This window comes from Nanorana parkeri, unplaced genomic scaffold, assembly GCF_000935625.1.
Source record: "Nanorana parkeri isolate BGI_ZX_2015 unplaced genomic scaffold, ASM93562v1 scaffold1433, whole genome shotgun sequence".
In the NCBI taxonomy this organism is placed as follows: domain Eukaryota; kingdom Metazoa; phylum Chordata; class Amphibia; order Anura; family Dicroglossidae; genus Nanorana; species Nanorana parkeri.
This window is the reverse complement of record NW_017307701.1, coordinates 293,292-315,423: the sequence shown is the minus strand read 5'-3', so window position 1 is coordinate 315,423 and position 22,132 is coordinate 293,292. Positions and strand designations below refer to the sequence as shown.

Here is a 22,132-nt window from a genome sequence, read left to right as displayed (position 1 = left end):
ACCCCCCGGGGTGGTGGGTTTTGGGGGGGGGGGGAGGGGGGGGTTGGCTTGCCGCCCGTGCGATCCTTAGGAGGTCAGTCGAGCTAGGATGGTGTCCTGGTTTGGTTTGTTATATTACATGCGTTGCTTCCCTCTTTTTGTTATGTTTATATTCACTGTTATTTGTATTTCTGACAGCAGTTTCTATTGGGTGTAACGTTCTCATTTTGGGGGCCTGTGCCCTGATACTTAAAAACAGCCTAAAATGTTGCAATATATGAGCTTTGTTAAACTAGAGTTGCATGTATACACATGCTCACACACACATACACACACACACACACACACACACACACACGTGTGGGTGTGTATGTATTTTTATATCTATAATTGCCCTTCTGGGTTGATATCTCAAGGGAGTTCTCGGTTGTGGCCTCCCCAGTTTCCTTTGGCACGCCTACTGGCTTCCAGTAGAGCTTTGGGAATTTATACATCGAGTCTCCCTGCTCTGCATGGTTCTTTCCTACCCCAAGTAGGTGGTCTTTAGCCCTATATGGCTGGGCTAAGACGCATATCGCTTGGTTGGCAACCTGTGGCTTGGTCTGACAGGTGGATACCTCCACCAGGACTGTTCTCGTCTTGGCTCTCTTTCCCTTTGCCAGGCATTCTGGTGCTTTCCTGCTACTGTTTCTCCTAGTGTCCCTGTGTACTTACCTCTTTCTTGGCTTCTCTTTTGTCCCCTTTGTCTGCTCTCTCCTATCTAACCTAGTTGAATCTGCCATGGTTACCCCCCCCCCCCGGGGGTCCCTCCCCTTTCCCACCACAGGGGGCCGGCTTAAGTTATCCTCCTTTAATGCCCGAGGACTAAACATGCCAGAAAAACGTTCAAGGCTCCTAGCGGACCTGAAAGTCTCATTCTTAGTGTTCTTGCAATAGGGATTTTCCTGTGGTGTAACACTCCACCTCTCCTATCTCAAAATCTAAAGGTGTTAGTGTTCTAGTGGCCAGATCTGTTCTATGGAGCCTGCTCCACTTACAACAAGCCCCCAGGAGGTCACTATCTGTTTGCGACGGGCCAGTGAGACTGTGGTCGCTCTGGCGAATGTGTACCGACCCAACTCGGATCAACTGACCTTTCTTCGATCCGTTAACTCCTGCCTCCTGGACTTTACTGAGGGGTCTTTAATTATAAGTGGAGACTTTAATTTCGCTATGGATCCCCTACTAGACGTGTCCCGGGGGCATCTCATCTATCTTATCCCTATCTAAAACGACTGAAAGAATTGAATGTTCTTCACTTTGTTGATACATGGCGTTTCCTGCATCCCGGGGATAGGGACTATACGTATTTTTTCCAGGTCCATCGGATGTATTCCAGACTAGACCTCTTCTTCATTCAACATAAGGACCTGCGCTCGGTGAACGCGGCCTTGATTGACAATATTCTTCTCTCTGATCATGCCCCGGGTCACTTAGTATTGGATCTGCTACCGCCCTGCACAGCCAAGCCATCCTGGAGGCTTAACGAGTCTCTCCTCCAGTACACGATGATTCGGGCGGACGTGGAGGAGGTGATTCGGTCTTACTTTGTCTCTAACGGCCCATCTGTTGTTAGCCCCCTATCCGTATGGGAGTCCCACAAGTGTGTTCTCCGAGGGGTTCTCATTAGGCATGGAACGCGGCATAAACGGGAGAGGACAGATCGAATGACTCAGCTGCTCGAGCGTATTCGCTCCTTGGAGACTCAACAGAAAAGGACGGTGGCCCTAGATGTACAGACCGCTCTGTTACAAGCTCGGGAGGCTTTAAACTCTTTGTTGTTCCAGCTTTCGAAGCAGCGCCTGGTCACATGTAGGTGCACTTTCTACGAAATCTCTAACAAACCCGGACAGGGCACTTCGGGGGTACTAGCTCGAAACCTTTCATATCCCACATCCGATCCAGTTCAAAACTGTCTTTATCTAAAGACACTGCAACAGTTTGCAGACTTTTATGGCCGCCTGTATACTCTATACCCTGATGCCGCGGGTACCGCGGAGGCGGACAGAACACGTCGCATCCACGAACACCTTCGGCGGTCTGGTCTGCCTTCTTTGACGCTGGAGGTTGGAGATATGTTGGGCTTGCCCCTGACACCAGAGGAAATGGCCATAGCGCTCAAGGCTGCCCATTATCGCCTCTCATTGGAGCCTTTCCTTTGTACGATTAGGGCTAACAACTCAGTGACGGGAATCTCTCTACCCTCTGGATCGCACAAGTTGGCAGCATACGCTGATGACCTGCTCTTCGTCCTCTCCTGTTCCAGCGTTACTCAGGGCTTTTGAACTTTATGGTAGTCTGTCTAACTTTCTGATGAACCCCACCAAGTCTGAGCAGCTCAATGTTTCTCTACCTGCCCCAGTGCTAGCACAGATCCTCCATCAAACGATATAGAAAATCCATGGCGATCCACTTGATCAATGCGGCGAGATCCTGTATCCCGCTGTTGTGGCAGCAGATCAGGCCTCCTACACTGCATATGTGGTTCTCGGTTGTGGATGACATTTATCGCATGGAGGAATTGACTGCCTCATTACGTAACACCGAGGAGCAATTTCGGTCCACCTGGTTGCCATGGACTGCCTACACTTTGTCCCCCGCATGCTCTCAGAAATTCTTTCTGCCCATGGCCCCTCAGGGGGCTGCGGACGGGGTAATGGCGGATGGTGCCCGGGGTTCCCAGTCACGTTAGGTCCTTCTCTTCCCTGGCCTTTGTGTTTTCTTCCTCTCTGTGTTCTTTCTTCTACTTTCTCCGATCACACAGGACTTGGGCCTCTTCACCCCCCCCCACTTGGCATTTCTCTGGTTGAGTGATATGATATTGGACACCTGATCTAGAAGGTGGGGAAAGGGGCCCAGGTGAAATGTTTCTAAATTTATTTTTCATTGGTTATGGTTGTTTTTTTATAGTTATTTGGTAATGTTTCCGGAGCATAGCTCCCATGCCTCTCACTGTGGATGCAATGTTAATTGATTACTCAGTGATCTTAGGATCCCGATAGTCTTGTACAATTTTTTCTTGGGTATTTTTCTATGCAACGCAATGGTCCTTTATTGTGCATGTCTATGTACTTTTATAATTTGTGACTGTCTGCTGTTGGACACTGTTAATTCTAACCATTTTATATTCTGTATGTGTTCATTTACATGCTTTAACAAGGAATAAATAAAAAAAAGAATTACACTCATAAAAATGAATATAATTGCATATCAGAATCTATTCCTGGATGTCAGATCTATCTTCCTCTCTCTCTCTCTCTAGGCGTTCTGACGTCACTGACTCAGCTTCTACGCGTTCCGTCTAATTGACTTCATCAGGAAGCTAGAGTCAGTGAGTTCATTAAGCTCATATATACAAGCACTCTATTAACCCTTGCTGTGATACCTATATTAACCCATTACAATCGTTAATATTTATACAATCTAGACCAATGCCACCATTAACATACAATTAGCAAATAATGTCAAACAAATATTACTAAAACAACCACTATTCCATGGCACGAATGTGTGTGTTTAAATAAAAAATACATCTGTTTTTTTTCTTGCCTGGGCGCAAAAGTAGCTGGCTACGGCTATGCTCCTGCGGTGCTCATGCGGATAAATGGAGCTCGGCGCTGCAGATGGAAAGGGGCAGGACACCTCTCCCCATGTGCAACGTCTGCCACACGAGCACCACGGGAGGACAGGATGCCGGGGCCTCTAGGACTCACTGGAATGTAAGCCGGCCGCCTCCCTGCGTTCAGGGGCGGGAGGTGGTTGTATTGAAGTCAATGGCACCGCAGCCATGCCCCCCGGTCCATGCCTGCATTCCGGTCCAGTGCGATCTGCAAAAATTGCAGCATTTTTGCGGATCGCACTGGACTGGAACACAGGCACTAATGTGCCTGGGTTCCGGGTGCAGGCGATCGCTCTGTGAGCGAAGGGCCTGCCTGCGGTGCCATTGACTTCAATGCACCGCCATGCCCCCTCCTGCAGGTGTTTTTTCGTTTGTAGATCTCATTGAGCTCGTCATTTGAAAAGTAGATCTCCAGACGAAAAATTGGTATAGATTGTATGAAGATTAATGATTGTAATGGGTTAATATAGGTATCACAGCAAGGGTTAAAGAACTATGGGGTTAAGTCTTTTCCCCATACTAGCGTCCTCCCGTCACCCTAGGCTCAGTATACCGCGAGCTGTAGCTCGCGGTATACCGAGACGCCGCAGTATACCACGAGCAGCTGCTCGCGGTATACTGAGACGCCGCAGCTGAAGCTGATCCCGACAATTGTGCCGGGATCCGCCCAGCTGCGTGACTGACAGCTGGCTCTGCCTATCTAGCGGCAGAGCCAGCTGTACCCGCCCCCTCCCCCCGTCCGTTCCACCAGTCAGCGCTGGCGGATCGGGAGGAATCCAGCCCCTCCCCTGTCACGGCAGAGAGCCGTGACAGGATCGAGAGGTGAGCGAACCTCTCGATCCTGGAATGGATTCTGATATGCGATTATATTTGTTTATGTGATTCTGATATGCGATTATATTTGTTTATGTGAGTGTAATTCTTTTCATAAAATATTTTCTATGTATATGCGGTGCGCTATGATTTCCACTTCTGTCTTTTGAGAGATTTTTTTTTTAGATGAAGTTGGGCTGTCGGTAGAGGAGAAAACGTTAAGATCAGAATTGGTCTCATCTGAAGGAAGGAAGATCACGGCTTCAAATAGTGAAGGAGTTTTATCCTACAAGAAGCGCTTTGGAGACCCAAGGGTCTGAGGCGAGAGCCTTATTTATCAGAGCACTGGTGTTTTTTATGAGCACTGCAGCAAAAGATTTTTTTCATACACAAGAAATTACAAGATTGGGCAGAGTGAGGCACAAAGAAAGACTAAGAAAACACATTTGTTTTCTTTGATTTTTTTTTCCCCCCATACATTTGGGACATGGGAGAGCTGTCTGCATTTGATTTCATGAACACTTTGTTTTAAATATGTGTTTAACACACTGACACAGGACGTTTGCTACTTTATTAGTCACTTTTGACATTTTTTTTATAGTACAATCACCATTGATTTACACTTACAGTTGATAAGATTGAATTTGATTTTTTTTTCCACAATAGTATTGTTCACTATAATATTTGGTTTTTGCACACATGATTTGTTTACTGTGTTTTGTGACAGCACCGCTTCACATATTTAAATTATATATTACCATATTGCTTTGGTTGTCATAAAACATAAAAATGATATAAACTTCAAACACACCTTTTTACAAACAATCCCAGATAACACGCGGGCTAAAGTGATATCTCTAGATGCAAATAAAAGCCTTTGATAGCATCCTATTTGTAGGCAGCTATGAAAATAGTGGGTTTCAAAAAGTGGGTTCAAATCTATATCAGGATTTTTGCATAAGAATTAGAATAAATGGTTGTATCAATCTAAATTGAAACATGGTAGTTAGCAGGGATGTCCTTTATTTCCACTTTTATTCACACAAGCCATTGAATCATTGGCAGTAAGGATCAGACAGGCTTTGGACGTTAATTGTTTTAAACAAGGCCATATAGGAGGAAAAATAGCACTATATGCTGATTATGTTTTTCTATTTTTAGGGGATACAAGCCACTCTTTAGAAAATGCTATAAATATAAATGTATATTTTTGGCCACTTTTCAGGATTACTAATTGGAGTCTGTATTGTTACCCATTAATTGAAATCCATTATTTATATTAAACTATACATGTCATTAAATGCTGATCCATTATTGACAATTTTCATGCACAATGTAACTTGTGGTGTAAAACTTCCTTTGTCTATAGCTGGCAGATCCAACCTAATAAAGATAATTTAGATGCCTCAATTATTATGTACTTCAAAATTTGCAAGTATGGATTGCACAGAGTACTTGTAAGAACAATCAATCGTATATTTAGAGATTTTATATAGAAGAAAAAAACACTCCCTACCCTACATCACCCCACCGATGGGGGAAATATAGCTATCCCCAACCCACTGATATTTTATTAGATAGCTCTCCATGACACTTTTCAGCACAGATGACTCCTCCTAAGATGCTCCATACAGGCAGCTCTTTTCCTGCTCTGCTTCCTATGGATGTACCCTCCAGCAGGACAACAAAAATCAGGCTCTACAACACAATCCAACTTCTGCAGTAGCCTCCCCACACAGCAAGCCTGGGAGACAAAAGGCATATCTTCTGTCAGGAGACAGACTGACTCAAACCCGGGAGGCAAAGAAACCTTCAGGAAGGTCACCCCAAATATTTATTCCCTTCCCCAGCATGCACCACTGGCAATAAACTCCCTAGTGATGTACCACTGAGAAATAAATATTAACTCAGAACTTTGTTTCTTGAGCTACTGGAGAACACTCCCCAGCAACCGGCAGAAGTACAAGTCTAACTTAGGGGAACCTAACAAGCACAGAACAACAATCAGAGCTCAGGCTGACTACAGCCTAGCTGTTTACTAAATTTAGACTAGGGACACTGCAGCCTATGGCAAGGTTTCTACAATTCTTTTACACCAACTTGGGGTAACTTCATGTATAGTTAGGTGGCAAAGTTGAAGGGACTTGACCCTTGGAAACGAGGGTTTTAACGATTCCAGCAATTGTATTTAAAGTCATTTCAATGTGGACCGGTACCAAGAGATTGTACTCTCCTTATCTGGAGATGTCCCAAGCTGGTAAGATTTTGGAAAGACTTATTAGCATATCAATATTATTTGCAAAGCATTTTTTTAAAGTTGAATTGAGATTGCGGCTTCGTGGAACATTGTTTCTCACTGCAAAATTGATTACACAAAAGTGGATTTCCCCACATACACCAATGACAAGGTACAGAAGGTAATTCTATGCCTGAATCAACACCAACTTTATCTATTGTGTGATTTAAAAATAGGCTGTTACAAAAACAATGCTTCATGGCTGGGGGAGGGGGGTTCTGTTTCTGGTGACTAGTATTTTTTATACAAATTATTTAAATATATATATAAAACATTTAAAAATAGGACACACCTCATCTGATAAATTGTCCACTCTGTACAAGTTTGGATGTGTCATGAGCATAAGGTATATGAGTGGCTGGCTCTTGATCTGGCACATAGCGTACGTTCTCTCATCCAAGCTTGCATTTGTACCAGTCTGAAAGGCTTTCTGTATATATAAAAAAAAGGAAAAAGCATGGTGAACTACTACAAATTATGTTATACATATTATTGTTTTGGTTCCTATTTCTTAAGCTGACACACAACTGCTGACCTGGCATTTCACAAACCACATTGGTAGTTGAAAGATTTGGTCTCTAGTGCCTGGGAAACATCAGGCACATACTTGATCCTACATTTTATTTGAATTCACACTAATGCCTTTTGCTGGCAACACAGTATCTCTTCAACACGATATCTGTTGTGACAAGGCATTTGTTTATAAAGTATTGCAAGTATTTTGAATTTAACAATGATTAAGAGGGTTTGTCCTGTGATTTATAGCCCCATTTGCAATAAGTTATAGATTGCACAATGCATTTAAGTGACAAACTCTGGAGTTAAATCTTAAAAATGCATTCAAGTAACTTACCTATTTAAAAAAAAAAAAGAATTACCTTATTTGTCTGTTGCTCAGATGTAGATCCTCCATACATCTCTGAATTTGTGCTTACACTGTCCTTCCTTCTGGAGGGTGGCTACTTTTATATCCTATGGTCCCTGCATTTGTTGTAAATTAGCCACTGCTCCAAGCTTGCTCCTGTAATCGACTAAGATTTAACATGTGGTCTGCTGAGATTTTAGTCCCTCACAGGAGTGAGCTTGGAACGGTGGCTACTTTACAACACACAAGGACTATGAGGAAAAAAGTAGCCACCCTCCATGCCATGTGTGAAAAAATAAAAGGTGGCCATACATTGTTAGATTTTCGTTTGGAAATCGTATACGAACAATCTTTCAAACGGAAATCGAATAGTTGATAATACAGCACCAATTTTCATTTTGCTAATGAGAACAACATTTTATGTATGGGTCAGGTTGGAAAATTTTTCTCTGACTGAACAAAAATTTGACAAATGAGTGGGGTTTTCGTTTGTCTAAAATCTCCACAAGAAAACAGCCCATGCGCAAAAGGAAAGCTGCCTAGGTAAATTAATATTTTCTTTGCATAGGTCAAATCTCCATCGTTCGTCAAAAATTGGTTAGTATGGCTAACAAACGATTTCTGAAATCGACATTTGACTATGCTAGATGGGGAATTGAAGGTATAAATTGAATAAGGGTTCGAAGCAGAAACGAAACCTTTAGAACGAAAATCTACTAGTGTATTACCACCTTTAGTACACCCTTACTGAAGACCGTTGCCAATCTTCCCAGGAGTAGACGTCCTAACAAATTCACCCAGACTGAAATGTTCAGAGAAATTGCAAAAATCCCAAGAGTTACATCTCAGACTCTACAAGCCTCTGCATATTAAAGCTCATGACAGAACAATTAGAAAAAGACTAAACAAGAATGGTTTGTTTGGAAGGGCTGCAAGCAGCCGAAGCCTCTTCTCTCTAAAAAGAACATGGCAGCATGGCTTTGGTTTGCAAAGTTGCACCTGAAAAAACCACAAAACCACTGGAACTTTGGACAGACGAGACCAAAGTGGAGATGTTTGGCCATAATGCACAGCGTTTCATTTTGGCAAAAACCAAACAGCACATCAGCACAAATAAGTAATATCAACTGTCAAGCACAGTGGTGAAGGGGTACTGATTTTGGCTTGTTGGGCAGCCACAGGACCTGGGCACCTTGCAGACATTGAGTCGACCACAAACTTCCCTCTATACCAAAGTATTCTAGAGTCAAATGTGAGGCCAGCTGTCAGACAGCTAAAGCTTGGCCGAAATTGGGTCATGCAAAAGGACAATGATCCCAATCGCACCAGCAAATCTACTAGAAATTGCAAATAACCCGAGATCTACCAGACGTACTCCCGTCTTCCCATGGTGTGCCATGCTCCACCAGATTGCCAACTTGGCAGCTCAATGAATCTCTCCTTCAGGATCCAATGATCAGGCAAACGTGGAGAGTGAACTCTGCTCTTGCTTTTGCCAAAATAGCTCTCCTGCTTCTATTCTGTTAATCTGGGAAACACACAAGTGCGTGATCCTCAGGGTGTTGGTTAAACATGGTGCCAGACTTAAGAGGGAGAGAGGTGAACAGATTGCCCGACTGTACAAGCGTGTGTCATTTGGAGTCCGTCCACAAAAAGTCAGCGGCTCGTGTTACCCAGGCAAATCTTGTTCATAGGCGAGATGCCCTTAATTCTTTTTTTTCCACCATACCAAACAACGTTAGTTGGCAGGCCAGAGGACGTTCTATGAATTTCCCCAACAAACCAGGCAGGCTTTTAGCTGGGGCCCTCCGTGGTATGCGTTTTAAACCTTTTGTCTCTTGCATCAAATCATCCCCGGGTGCCAAACTGTCCTTTTTTGCAGGTATATCCTTGGAGTTTGCTCATTTCAACAAGCAGCTCTGTAACTCGAGGCCTTTGATGACTACGTCCCAGGCAGTTGCTCGCTCCCAGGTTACAGAAGATCATCTTGCCCATTCAGGCATGCCATTGATTAGCACTACAGACTGTAACTTTTTAGAGGCTCCCCTCTTTAGAAGAGGAGCCGAAGTTGGCCATTAAACAATCAAAGAAGGGGAAAGAAATTGGACGGCTTCACCATGGCATATTATAAGATGTTCCCCTCCCTCCTTAATACTCCTTTTCTGAACAGGTTTAAGGCTGTGCTGCAGGACTCTCTCCTTTACTTGCAGACTCCCTCTGTGCTCATATTACATTGCTACAAAAAGCGGATAAGGAACCATACCAATGCAGCAGTGATCGTCCAATTGCACTACTAAATGTGGATCTCAAACTGTTTGCTAAAATCTTAGCCAACCGACTTCTGCCCTTCCTACCACCCTTCGTACATTACGACCAGGTGGGATTTGTACATTTTTGGGAAGCGCGGAACAATACCATCCGATCCCTTAATATCCATCTAGCTCGTGCTCGGCCTTGTCCTTTGATGCTGCGCTCTGCCTTGTCCTTTGATGCTGCGCTCTGCCAATGCTGAGAAGGCTTTCGATAGGATAGGCTGGCAATTTATGCTGTCCACTCTTCGATACATTGGCCTTGGGCCTAATATGTGTAAGTGGGTTTCAGCCTTGTACTCATCCATCGGCAGCGGTAAACATCAACGGGACTCGATTCGGGTCCGCTGTCCCTGCTCATATTTATTTTGACTCTGGAGGCCTTCCTGTGCTCGATTTGTTCTAATGCCAATATAACAGGACTACGCATAGGAGGTATGGAACACATGCAGATGATTTCATGTTTTTCATTTCCCATCCACACACCTCCCTATCCTCCATACTACAAGAATGCGGGGCTTTGTTGAACTTCAAAGTCAACCCTTCAAAGTCAGAGTCCCTGAATATCACCCTCACAGATCGAGTCCGGTCTATTCTTACAACCCAGTTTCTGTTTCGCTGGTCAGACCGTGGCATTAAGTATGTGGGCACTCTTATCACGGCGGATTTGAGCAGGCTTTACAAGGCAAACTTTCTTCCACTCCTTGCCAAAATCAAAGGGGAGCGCACGGCGTGGCAAGAGCTTACCCTCTCTTCGCTAGGGTGATGTAGCTCTGCCAAAATGACAGTTCTTCCCAGGATCCTGTATCTACTCCAGGCACTTCTGATTAAACTGCCACTGACCTTTTCTGGTCGACTTTGGCAGATGTTCTTGAACTTTGTTTGGGTAGGCCGATCCCCCAGGTTAGGGTTTGGGATCTTGAACATTTCAAAAAATAGTAGGGGCTTACCAGAAATGGGACAGGTATTTATACCACAACAGCAAGAATCTGCTCTCTACTTCACCCATAGCAAGCAGTTTTCAAGAACAAAAGGTACAAAATGTTGACTATATGGTATATGGTCCCTTCAGTTTTCCACAAATTTGGCAGCAAAATCCCTTGTACCTACTGGAGATTTATTTCAGCTGTTGAAACCAAGTCTCATTTTCTGGCATTGTCTGGAAGTTCACCTTTTTGGAAATGGTATTAGTTGATCTGTCCAATAACCCTGCGGCATGCCTTCTACATATGTCCGTATTATCGATTTCCCAGTATACGCGTACTTTTACAGTACATTTTCTTAATGCAACTAGGCATTCCTTTATTGTGGAGACAAACTCGCCCACCGTTGACTAAGATGTGGTTTGCCAAAGTGGAGATTTGCCGTATGGAGGATCTGACCTCTACCCTGCATAATGCAGAGGAATGTTTCCACAGCATATGGATGCTGTGGTTGTATTTTAAGACCATGCCTAAATACCTTCAGATAATTCCTCTGTAGGACCAACCCTGTGTAGTTTTTGTCTTACCTGTTCTCAGGTCGATGGTCACTAGTTAAGTGGGTTGATGGAAGGCTTCTCTTTAAGGATGATAGATTGCTGATCCCTCGGGCATTCTTCTGGTGTCTCCCTCTCTTTCCAAACGAAAAAGATACCTCATCGCACTCCTTACCGGAAAAAACCCCCAAAATTGGATGAGGTAGTGGGGGTGCTCGCAGTGACCAAGCATGGCGCCGCTCAGTACAAAATGGATAGATGTCACCAGCACACCAACAATGTTGTAGTCCAAAAAGGTCATTTATTGGAACGTCATGCCACCAACACTAGCGCTTTCGGGGCCACGCAGGATCCCCTTCATCAAGCCACGCAGGATCCCCTTTTCATCAGGCTCCCTCTCTTTCCAGGCTCCTTCTCTTCTCCCTTCCTCCACTTTTCTTTCTCTGCATCTTTTTCTCTTCAGTTCCTGTGCTCTTATGAGAGCTCTCAGCACTACTTATACTGTCAAATACCTGTGCCGCTTACCTTTTCCTTCCACGGAAATATTGTTACTTTGTGCTTCCCAGTTCTTTATTTCTACTTTGGGATACAAGCAGTTGAGTCATATCTTGTAATATTAGACTCATTTCTCGGTAACTGCATTCCAGGACTATTTGGGTACTGCATGTTTCTTGTTCCTACTTGATGCATGTGACTAGATGGAAGGTTCCAGATAGTGGTGCTGCTCTACGTAACAACTGATCAGTAGTTATGCAATTGACAGTGATGCTTTTCCACATCTGAATATGCTGATTGATTGTGATATTGTCAAGTTTGATGTTTTATTTCCCTATAATGTCTTATGTTATTTGTTTTGTTCTGGTTTCGTTTATAACTGAATAAAAATTAAAAAACCCCAAGGAGTTATCTCAGATTCTACAGGAATCAGTTACCATGTTAATTGTTAAAGTTCATGAAAGTACAATTAGAAAAAGACTGAACAATTATGGTTTGTTGGAAGGGTTACCTGGAAAAAGCTTCTTCTCTCTAAAAAGAACATGGCAGCATGGCTTAGTTTTGCAAAGTGATATCTGAACAAACCACAAAACATCCAGAACAATGTCCTCCTGGACACCAAACTGGAGATGAACCCCTCTGTATAGCAAAGTATTCTAGAGTCAAATGTGAGGCCATCTGTCAGACAGCTAAAGCTTGGCCAAAATTGGGTCACACAACAGGACAATGATCCCAAGCACACCAGCAAATCTACAATAGAAGGGCTGAAAAAAACACAACAGGACAATGATCCGAAGCAGACAAGCAAATCTAGAATAGAAGGGCTGAGAAAAAAAAAAAAAAATTGCAATGGCTCAGTCAAAGTTCAGACCTCAACCCGATTGAAAAGCTGTAGTGGGACATTAAGAGAGCAAATGTAAACCTAACCAAATGCCTGCAAACCTCAATGAACTGAAGCAACCTTGTAAAGAAGAGTGGGACAAAATTCTTTAACAATGATGTGAAAGACTGATGATGTCACACAGAAAACGTTTAATTATTATTATTGTTATTGTTGCTAAAGGTGGTTCTACAAGCTATTGAACCATAAGGTGTACTTAGTTTTTTCACACATAGCTTCTCCGTTTTGTCTGTTTGAAAAATAATGACACATTGCAATGCAATATGTGTCAAGTGTTGATGTTCATCTGAGGTTGTATTTACCTAATTTTAAGACTTGCTAAGAACCACGATTTTTTTAAAGGGTTTCTAAACCCTTCCGGCGTTTTTGCATATATCTACAGCTAGCAAGCAGTAGATATATGCAAAAAGTTGGAAAAAAAAAAAAAAAAGCTTGAAAAGCGGTTTAAAAACTTACCTGTATCTTCCCTGAGCGCTCCTGTCCGAAAATCCGAAAATGCGCAGGTGGTCGCAAAGCATCTTGGGGCGGGCGTAGTTCGGATTTTCGGCCGGGAGACAAGGAGAGACACAAGGCAAGTCTATGGACGCGTGCACCTGCATGCAGACATCGAGGGACAGGAAGTGCCAGCAAGGACAGAGAAGTCAGCGCTGGATCGGAGACCCGCAGCAGCACTGGAGAGAAGGCTGAAAAGGACAGGAAAGAAGATGATCGGATTAAGAGACATAATTTAAGGTAAGTGCTTTAATTAACATTGGGGGCAGGGAAAAAAGTTTTTGCCTTTAATGTCACTTTAAGCAAGGTGCTTAAAACCATAGAATTTAAAGAGAGTTACTTTCCTTTTCACACGATTGTATATGCATATGCTCCATATCCCAATAAGGTGCATGCACAAATGGTTTGAACATGAATGAAATGAAAACTACTAACCTGCTTTAAGAGAGCCAGCACAAACATAGGAAAGAGACACAATGAGTGTGGTGCCAGGAGGCCAGGCTGCTGTACAGTAAGCACTGAACTGCGATATGCAGAAAGAGAGTCAATTGCTGCATTAACTAAAGCATCCCGTGCATCACTCAAACTTGAAGCCACGGACCGGTCTACAGCTAGAAGTAGAAAATTGAATACATTAAGCATTAATAAAACTATTTTGTATTAAATAAGCGCATTAAAATACACAGAGGAACTTGCCAAGACTGGAGCAGACAGAATCTGGAGTAGCTGTGCATGACTACCAATCGGCTTCTTGCTTTCATTTTCAAAGATGAACTGAACAAGTTAAAAGATAAAAGCTGACTGGTTACTATGCACAGCTGGCTCTAGATTCTGTCTGCTCCAGTCTTGGTAAATTCTCCCCAGTATCTCGTTTACTCAGTTCATACGTTGCCAACTGGTAAATATTATTTTGGCAAAAGGTGGCATATTAAACCTATATTAAAACAAGACATGCAATCAAAATAAATCACCAGTTAAATGTACATTGTGTAAGACTGCAGGCACCCAACGCTTTTTTTCCCTGGTATGAGCTACAGAATAATAGAATACCGTATATACTCGAGTATAAGCCGTCCCGAGTATAAGCCGAGGTACCTACTTTTACCCAAAGAAACTGGGAAAAAGTATTGACCCGAATATAAGCCGAGGGTGGGAAATGAGGCAGCTACTGGTAGATAGATACCAATAAAATTACATTAATATTTATTTAAAAGAAAAATAACCTAGCTCTGTAAGTGGAAAAGGGGGTACAGGGCTACATATCATGTACTACGGATCATTTAACCCATTCATATTAGCAGAGGATAATTGTAAATCTATTGTTCAGTGCATTCTATATGTAGTATATAGTACATATACATATAGAGTGCCTGCAACAATACATTTACAATGATCCTCTGCTAACATGAATGGGTTAAATGATCCATAGTACAGGGCTACATACAGATCATTTAATACATTCATGTTAGTATAATTGTAAATGTATTGTCTGCACTGTATTAGCAGTATATACTCTATATAGAGTATATACTGCTAATACAGTGCAGACAATACATATATAATTGCTTAATGAATCTCTCTCTCCCCCCCCCCCCCCCGCCGCCCTCACTCACTGTGTCCGTGTGCCGGTGATCGATCATCACATCACGGAGAGAGCAGGGACGAGTCAGCGGCGCGCTGGTCCAGTGGGAGGAGCTCCAGGTGGGGTCCTAATTTAGCTGGCTCAGAGGTGCCTGCCCGCTAAATTACAACCCCACCTGGAGCTCCTCTCGCCTGATCAGCGCGCCGCTGACTCATCCCTGCTCCCCTGCCTGACTGGCCGCTGCGGGGGGTTTTTTCTTCTTCTTACTTACCTCGCCGAGCGTCGCTGCTGCTGCGGTGTGCGGCGCTCCGAGCGGGGTCATCTGGCAGTCTCCGGCCACCTAAATTAGGACCCGGAGACTGCCAGATGACCCCGCTCGGAGCGCCGCCCACCGGAGCAGCAGTGACGCGACGCTCGGCGAGGTAAGTAAGAAGACGTGCTGTCGCTGACTCGAGTAAAAGCCGAGGGGGGCACTTTTCACCCAAAAAAATGGGCTGAAAATCTCGGCTTATACTCGAGTATATACGGTAATAAACTTGCACACAATTCCTCTCTGCCTCCCTGAGTAGGCTTGGGTGTTGGAGCTTACCAAGGTGGCTATCAGCCGCTCAAGTATGAGCACTGACACATGTTGCCCAGGAAGTAGAAGCCTTCAGAGGCAAAGCAGCATGGTACAGAAGGTATACTGTACCTTGCTGGGTGGGGTGGGCTAGTGGGAGACACTGTCATTTTGCAATTAATGGGCAAAGTGAGAGGGTTTCTAACTTGTTATAATTACACATATTAACGTGTAAATATTGATTGAAATAATGGGATTGGCTATAGAGGAAATACATGGCACTGTGCACTACAGCTTTAAAAAGACATATTGCTATGCATGGGTACCACATGCTCTCCCCTACTTGGGGGTTCATCTAACTCCGACGTGGGACGCCCTGTATAATGCCAATCACCCCAAATTACTTGCTCACTTAATTTCGATACTGGGCTCATGGGCTAAACATCATCTGACTTGGCTAGGCAGAATCACGGCAGTGAAGATGTCTCTTCTACCTAAATTCTTATACTTCGCCAGAGTTCTATCCGTACCGATACCAGCCTTTAGATTACGTCTTCTCCAGCGCCATATCCTACGGTTTATTTGGTCTGGCTCCATTCCCAGAATAGCTTGCTCGGTGTTATACCGATCCAAACTACAGGGGGGCCTGGGTCTCCCTCTCTTTCAAAAATATTATGCGGCTGCACAGATGGTCCCCCTTGTTATGTGGCACTCGGAAAAAAGAGGTCCCTTTGTGGGTCTCCGTGGAGGCATATGTGTGCGACCCCATACTATTGAATAATTTGCCATGGTAACCCCCCAAAATGCGGAAAATAGTCACACGCCCAATCACGAAACATACACTCCGTCTCTGGGACGCCCTTAAGGTGATTCAGAAATGGATCTCCCCTCACACCCCCCTTTTACCCATACAGGGGAATCCCCTGTTCCCCGCAGGCTATGAGAAACAGACAGCCTTCAGTAGATGGAGGGCACGTTCCCTGGTTCAGGCTAGACATTTTTATACTTCAACAGGTATTGTCTCATACCCGGAGCTCCAAGGGAAACATCAGCTTTCCACCAGAGACCTGTTCCAATTTATACAGATTAAACACTATTTGCAGCAGTGTGCGGGACTGACCCGAGACCTGACAGTAATGACCCCATTTGAAAAATGATTGCTGCTTCAGTCACAGAGCCCGGGCCTTATCGCTCACCTCTATGATGCTCTGATGGACTCTCTACAACAGGAGCTTCCTCCCTATGCCTCAAAATGGGAACAGGAACTGGGGGGACCCATCGAAATGGACACATGGTCCCAAATCTGGTACACGACTGCAAAGAGTTCTTCTAGTGTGCGAGCAGTGGAAGCAAACTATAAACTTTTATTAAGGTGGTATTTGGTTCCTCTCCGTATCTCCCGTGCGGTTCCCTCCAGGTCTCCATCATGTTTCAGAGGATGCCAGGCTGATGGTTCTTTCATTCATATACGGTGGGAGTGTCCAAGGATTCGGCGTTTCTGGTCTAGGGTGTATCAGTTGATTTATACGGTGACAGGTCATTCATTCCGTAAAAACCCGATTGAAGCACTGCTTGGCAAACAGCCAGTGTCATGCACGCGGACCCAGTTTAAACTGGTCACTCATATTTTAACTGAAGCCAGGAGAGTGATTGCACGCTCGTGGCGATCTCCCACGGTCCCCTTTGCGGAGGTCAAACCTAGAGTCTCGCAGGTAATGTTTTTTGAAAAATTGTCAGCTGTTCAGTCAGATACTCTAACAAAATTTGAAAAAAATCTGGGAACCTTGGATCGCTTCCTACATGTCACCAACCTTTCATCTGGACTCGCTCATTATCCAACTTCCCCACCACTCCCGCTCTCCTCTCTTGCTCTTCCCTTGCAATGTGTCTCCTTCACTGGATCTGTCTCCGGGCAGTGCCTGAAGGGTGGCTTAACCACCCCTTTTAAGATATACGATAGCCGTTGATTAAGTCACAGTTGTATGGTTTAATATTTACGTTTGATATGTCTGTACTTATACACAACAATGTATGATTTCCATGTACATCTGACTTTATTAAGCTGTACGTACAGCTTTTGGACTTTTGTATAAGCTATTTACGTTTGCAGAATTTTCAAAATCAATAAAATTGATTAAACAAAAAGACATATTGATAAAGTTCAACACATTTTAGATTAAAACATTTTGATGGTAGATAAGACAAAAATAACTATGAGAATGCATAAGGTAATATTACTTCCGTCAATTTTGTAGTTTGAAAATTTGTTTTCATCTGACAATGACACTGAGAACATACAGTAAAGGAAACACTGGGACCCCCAACTCTGCTAATAGAGACATTCTTAAAGTCAATATTTGCAAATCAACTTCTGCAAGGGAGGACAACTGGCATATGTTGAAACATTTTTTTGTAACAGGTACATTCTGACACCCTAAAACATCTACCATATAGTACCTTACACTTTTTTGAATGTTTCCTAGTACAGGTATACTTCTGGGTCCTACTTAGAACCATCCATACAAAACTGACTTTTCCATTAAATGTTCAATGACATATTATTTTAAAGAGAATATCTTCTTGGTACACATACCCATGTTTGCTAACAGTCCAATCACAGCCTGCACATCAGCACCAGCATAGACATCAGACAGTGCTGAAACGATAGGAAGGCACATTGTGTGCACACGGATCCTCCGCTCTCCTGATGTAAACAAGAAGGCATAAACATCAGTTTAAAATTTTTTTAAAAAAAGTACGAGTTACAATTGGCTGCACCATAATCAAGATGCACAATCCACAAGCTAGAATCTATGAAAAGGTTCTAAATTTTGCACTACTGATAATTTCATAGCTTGTAGGCACAAGAGCTGGTTGCAATGTGGTGTTAGTTTCCCTATGCCATAATGTTACTAAATGCTTGCGTGCATTTTATCATTCATTCCAGTACAGCCTTTCAGCCCTATCTGAGCAATTTGTGCCAGACACCCCTTTGGCACTTCCATGTATGTAGTATCTAAAAAGGCTTGTACAACAAAGTTAAATATTAAGTCATTTGAAAGTATAAAAATATTCTTCAAAATTGTTTCTAAAATGTGTATGTGATTTGGTTAACAACAGCTATAAAATAATAAGACAAAATGAAAACCTTTGCTTGAAGTATATAGAAGAGCTGACTGAAAGGAGACCAAAGGTGTATCTGTCAAATTCTCTTCCACAGACATCTGGACAGCGTAGCCAGCATCAGGATTAACATTGGGTAGTGACAGTAGATCTGTAGAACGTACGAAAAAGTTTCCATGGAACGTATGAATAGAAAGGCCTGAAAAAAAATTGTCAAAATGTTTGTGTTAATAAAAGGAATACAGTCTTTGTCTAAAGATGAAATTACAGTCCTTTGTAATGTAAATTAAAATAATGCAGAAATAGAAAGTCACTGATTAAACTCCAATAATGGTAAATAAAAGAAAAATGTATTAATAAATGGGACAGTTTAAAATAGACACATGCCTAGATACTAGTTGACAGTTAGTATAGCTTTTTACATCCATTGCTACAGGGTGTGCTGGGATCCCTGAAACCCAGAGTCTCCTGCAATATACTACTCTCGGCTTCAGAAAAGTTGATACTAAGATACTGTGCAACCCAAAAAGCAATGTGCGGTGCCTTCAATAGGTTGAGGCTCAGCATTACATTGTGGGTTTTTTTGGGGGTATTTTTTAGCAATGGCTTTAAGATTTGCATATTGTGGGTTTTCTGCCGGGCACCTTGCACGCAGTGGCTTTTCGAGCAAGTTATGACTGGGATTTAGTCGTAGCAAGTATATGCTTATTTTATTGTGTTACCATGGAGAGAAGTGATTTCTTACAAACCTTTTGTACACCTGATCCTCATGACAGCCTCAAAACCAATCTTACGGGTCAGGTATCGCTTCAGTTCCTTCTGCAGCTTTTCAACTTGCACAGGATTGTGCCGATAATGGTAACCATGATAATAGTAAATACTACCAGCTGAATACCTAGAAATGCAACCTGAAACAGCAGTAAAATACAAGCTGTCAGTCTGAACCCATACACAATCAACCTATTTAACTGGAGGCAAGCTTTGAGACATACCAAGGGAGGCCAAATCAGAGTACCGTCCGCTCAGAAGGAATAGGTCCACAGCAACCTGTTGTCCTGAACAATCCAAGGCCAACTTCTTGTAGAAGTCAGTTGCTGGTGTCAAATTGTGGATATCCTATTATGATAACATTCTAAAATTAAAAAGCGATTTTATGTATGGGTTTATCATGTTATCTTCTCTGCAGAGATCACCCCTTGTATCTGCTATGATGCTGCAATGACTAACTTTTATTGCCAAAGCTAATTTGTTTAAGAAAAAGTAACCCATTACATGTAGGATGTCACTGGATTGCTGGCAGATCAGTCCATATGTTCTTGTACTTTAGACATTTTTTTTAAAGAGACACAACTTGGGCATGTTTAGTAGAGATGTGCTGCATATGTTTTCTTTTGCCCTGACATATACTTCAATTAGCGCTTGTTAGCAAGAACTCATTAGGGGTTCAAATAAGCAAGACGGATAAAAAAAAAAACCAGCAACAGTTTACCATCAAGTCTGCTGCAGCTAACACAATGTTTACAATGTAAATAATGCTGGTAACTAACAAGCTGGTTAATAAACAACAGTTTCTGACAGTGGCTCTGTTACATCAACCATGATTTCAAGTGTCAACTTTACAGTGAGCCGTAGCAGCTACATCCACTCGAGCACACCCAGCAGTGAGACTTTAGGGCATACTAGATACACCCAGTCCTAAACTGATTTAAAATACAATAAATTGGATAGTGCATGTTTCCCCTTTGACATCAATGGCTACTATAAATCAAGCATTATAATAAAGGAATATATGGTGCCACAAAATCTGAAATCCGCATCACCTTAGCATTGGATTTTTGGTTGGGTTCCTCTCTGGGTTTTAGTGCTCCAGCTCCTATAGTTGGCAGTTGTGTTTGGAATACAGTTATACGTCCACCAGTGGGTGATATCAGCTTATAAGCGGCTTGGAGTGCTGGTCCCAGCGCACTTTGCGTTTCAGAAGACTTTGTGAACATTTGTGGCAGGTTCTTCAGCAAATCTTGCACTAGCTAAATATAAAAAAAAAGAAAAAAAAGCTTGTTATGTTACTACAAACACATATCGATGACACAACTAACTAGCTACATGACCATGAAACAGATGAGTATGCCTGTTCTACCTGCCACATTAGAGTAAAAACGTAAAGAAATGCAAACAGAACTGGGTTTATCTTAAAGGTGAACATTAGGCAAATAATAAAGATACAAGTGAATGCGGCTATTTACTCATTAAAATGACCCAGTCAGTCACATAAAAATAGCAGTTCCTTTTAATAGAAGAGCTTTTAAACTTGGCTGTCTGGCAACCTACCATTGCGCTATTCCAGCCTCTATCAAACTATTCAGCATTTCCGGGAGTGTCAGATGCCTGTTTCCACTGCCATGCACTATGCTTCCATCCTCTGACCCCTAGATCACTCCAGGACACAGCAGTGATATAGGTCTCTCAGGATGGAAACCACAGCTCGCGGTTTACGTGTTGATCCTGGAAATGAATTCAATATTTTACCTCTTCCTTTATCAGGGTGACAACACTGTTCATTCTGCAATAAAATTGTGTAGCAGCTTTGTCGCCTGTGGACGGGGTAGTCTCATATCTACAGGTAGCTTTAAATAGACTTTAATAAGTGGCAAACAAATTAAAACCCAATTACAGCGAACACTTTTTAGGTACAGGTACAGCAGCAGGTTTAAACCATTAAAATAAAAACTGAATGTTTTAAGCACTGTTGACAGTGTGATATGTAGGGCTGCAACAACTAATCGACATTGTCAACTTTTTCAATCATCAAATCTCCATGTACAAAATGTTCAATGGTGATAGCAACATTGGCGATAAACAATTTAAAATTAACTCCGTTACAAAAACTAGAGGCCACCACCTAAAATTGGTGGAAAAAAAATTCCAGCACAAGGGGCGAAAGGGGTTCTTCACAGTTAGAGCGGTTAGGGTCTGGAACTCACTGCCACAGGCGGTGATTTCAGCAAAAAACGTGGAATTGTTCAAGAAACATTTGGATGATTTTTTAAGGGACCGTAATATACAGGGGTACAGTTACTCCTAGAACGAGATCCTAATAGGTTGGACTTGATGGACTAATGTCTTTATTCAACCTCAAATACTATGTAACTATGTAAAATAACTTAAACTGACAAAAGTAATTTGCACCTATCATTGTTTATTCCATATTTAATAAAAAGCAGACTCTGCTTTTAATATTTTAAATCATAAAACAAATCAAAAATGGCATGTACAAAAATGATGGGACCTTTAACCTAATACTTTGTTGCACAACGATTTCTGTAGCTCTCCGAGACTTCTTCACCTAACAGGTAGTCTGGCCCACTCTTCTTGGGCACACTGCTCCAGCAGCGGGGGGCACAGACAAATGTTTCCATTACATTTTACAATATATCTTTGTTGCATAAGCAAAACATGCCTCTTTTCACACTTTACACTATGACATACCAAAGGCATGCAAGTATAAATGAAAAAATTGCTGGTAATTTCATCACTACCGTGTTTCCCCGAAGGTAAGACAGTGTCTTATATTTTTTTTTTCTAC

The 22,132-nt window shown here is 42.6% G+C and overlaps 1 protein-coding gene across 2 annotated transcripts in view; it reads right to left on the bottom strand.

The window, feature by feature from the left end:
• The window catches only part of SEC24A (SEC24 homolog A, COPII coat complex component), a 117,913-nt gene that overhangs the window by 15,169 nt on the left and 80,612 nt on the right, over nucleotides 1-22,132 (bottom strand). For both annotated transcript variants that reach the window (XM_018569961.1, XM_018569960.1), the window contains exons 13-19: nucleotides 20,370-20,576; nucleotides 19,542-19,665; nucleotides 19,299-19,457; nucleotides 18,575-18,748; nucleotides 18,020-18,130; nucleotides 13,721-13,896; nucleotides 7,039-7,176 (exon numbers count right to left, since the gene is read on the bottom strand). In XM_018569961.1, the coding sequence (XP_018425463.1) occupies nucleotides 7,039-7,176; nucleotides 13,721-13,896; nucleotides 18,020-18,130; nucleotides 18,575-18,748; nucleotides 19,299-19,457; nucleotides 19,542-19,665; nucleotides 20,370-20,576 (1,089 nt within the window). The remainder of the gene's footprint in view (nucleotides 1-7,038; nucleotides 7,177-13,720; nucleotides 13,897-18,019; nucleotides 18,131-18,574; nucleotides 18,749-19,298; nucleotides 19,458-19,541; nucleotides 19,666-20,369; nucleotides 20,577-22,132) is intronic.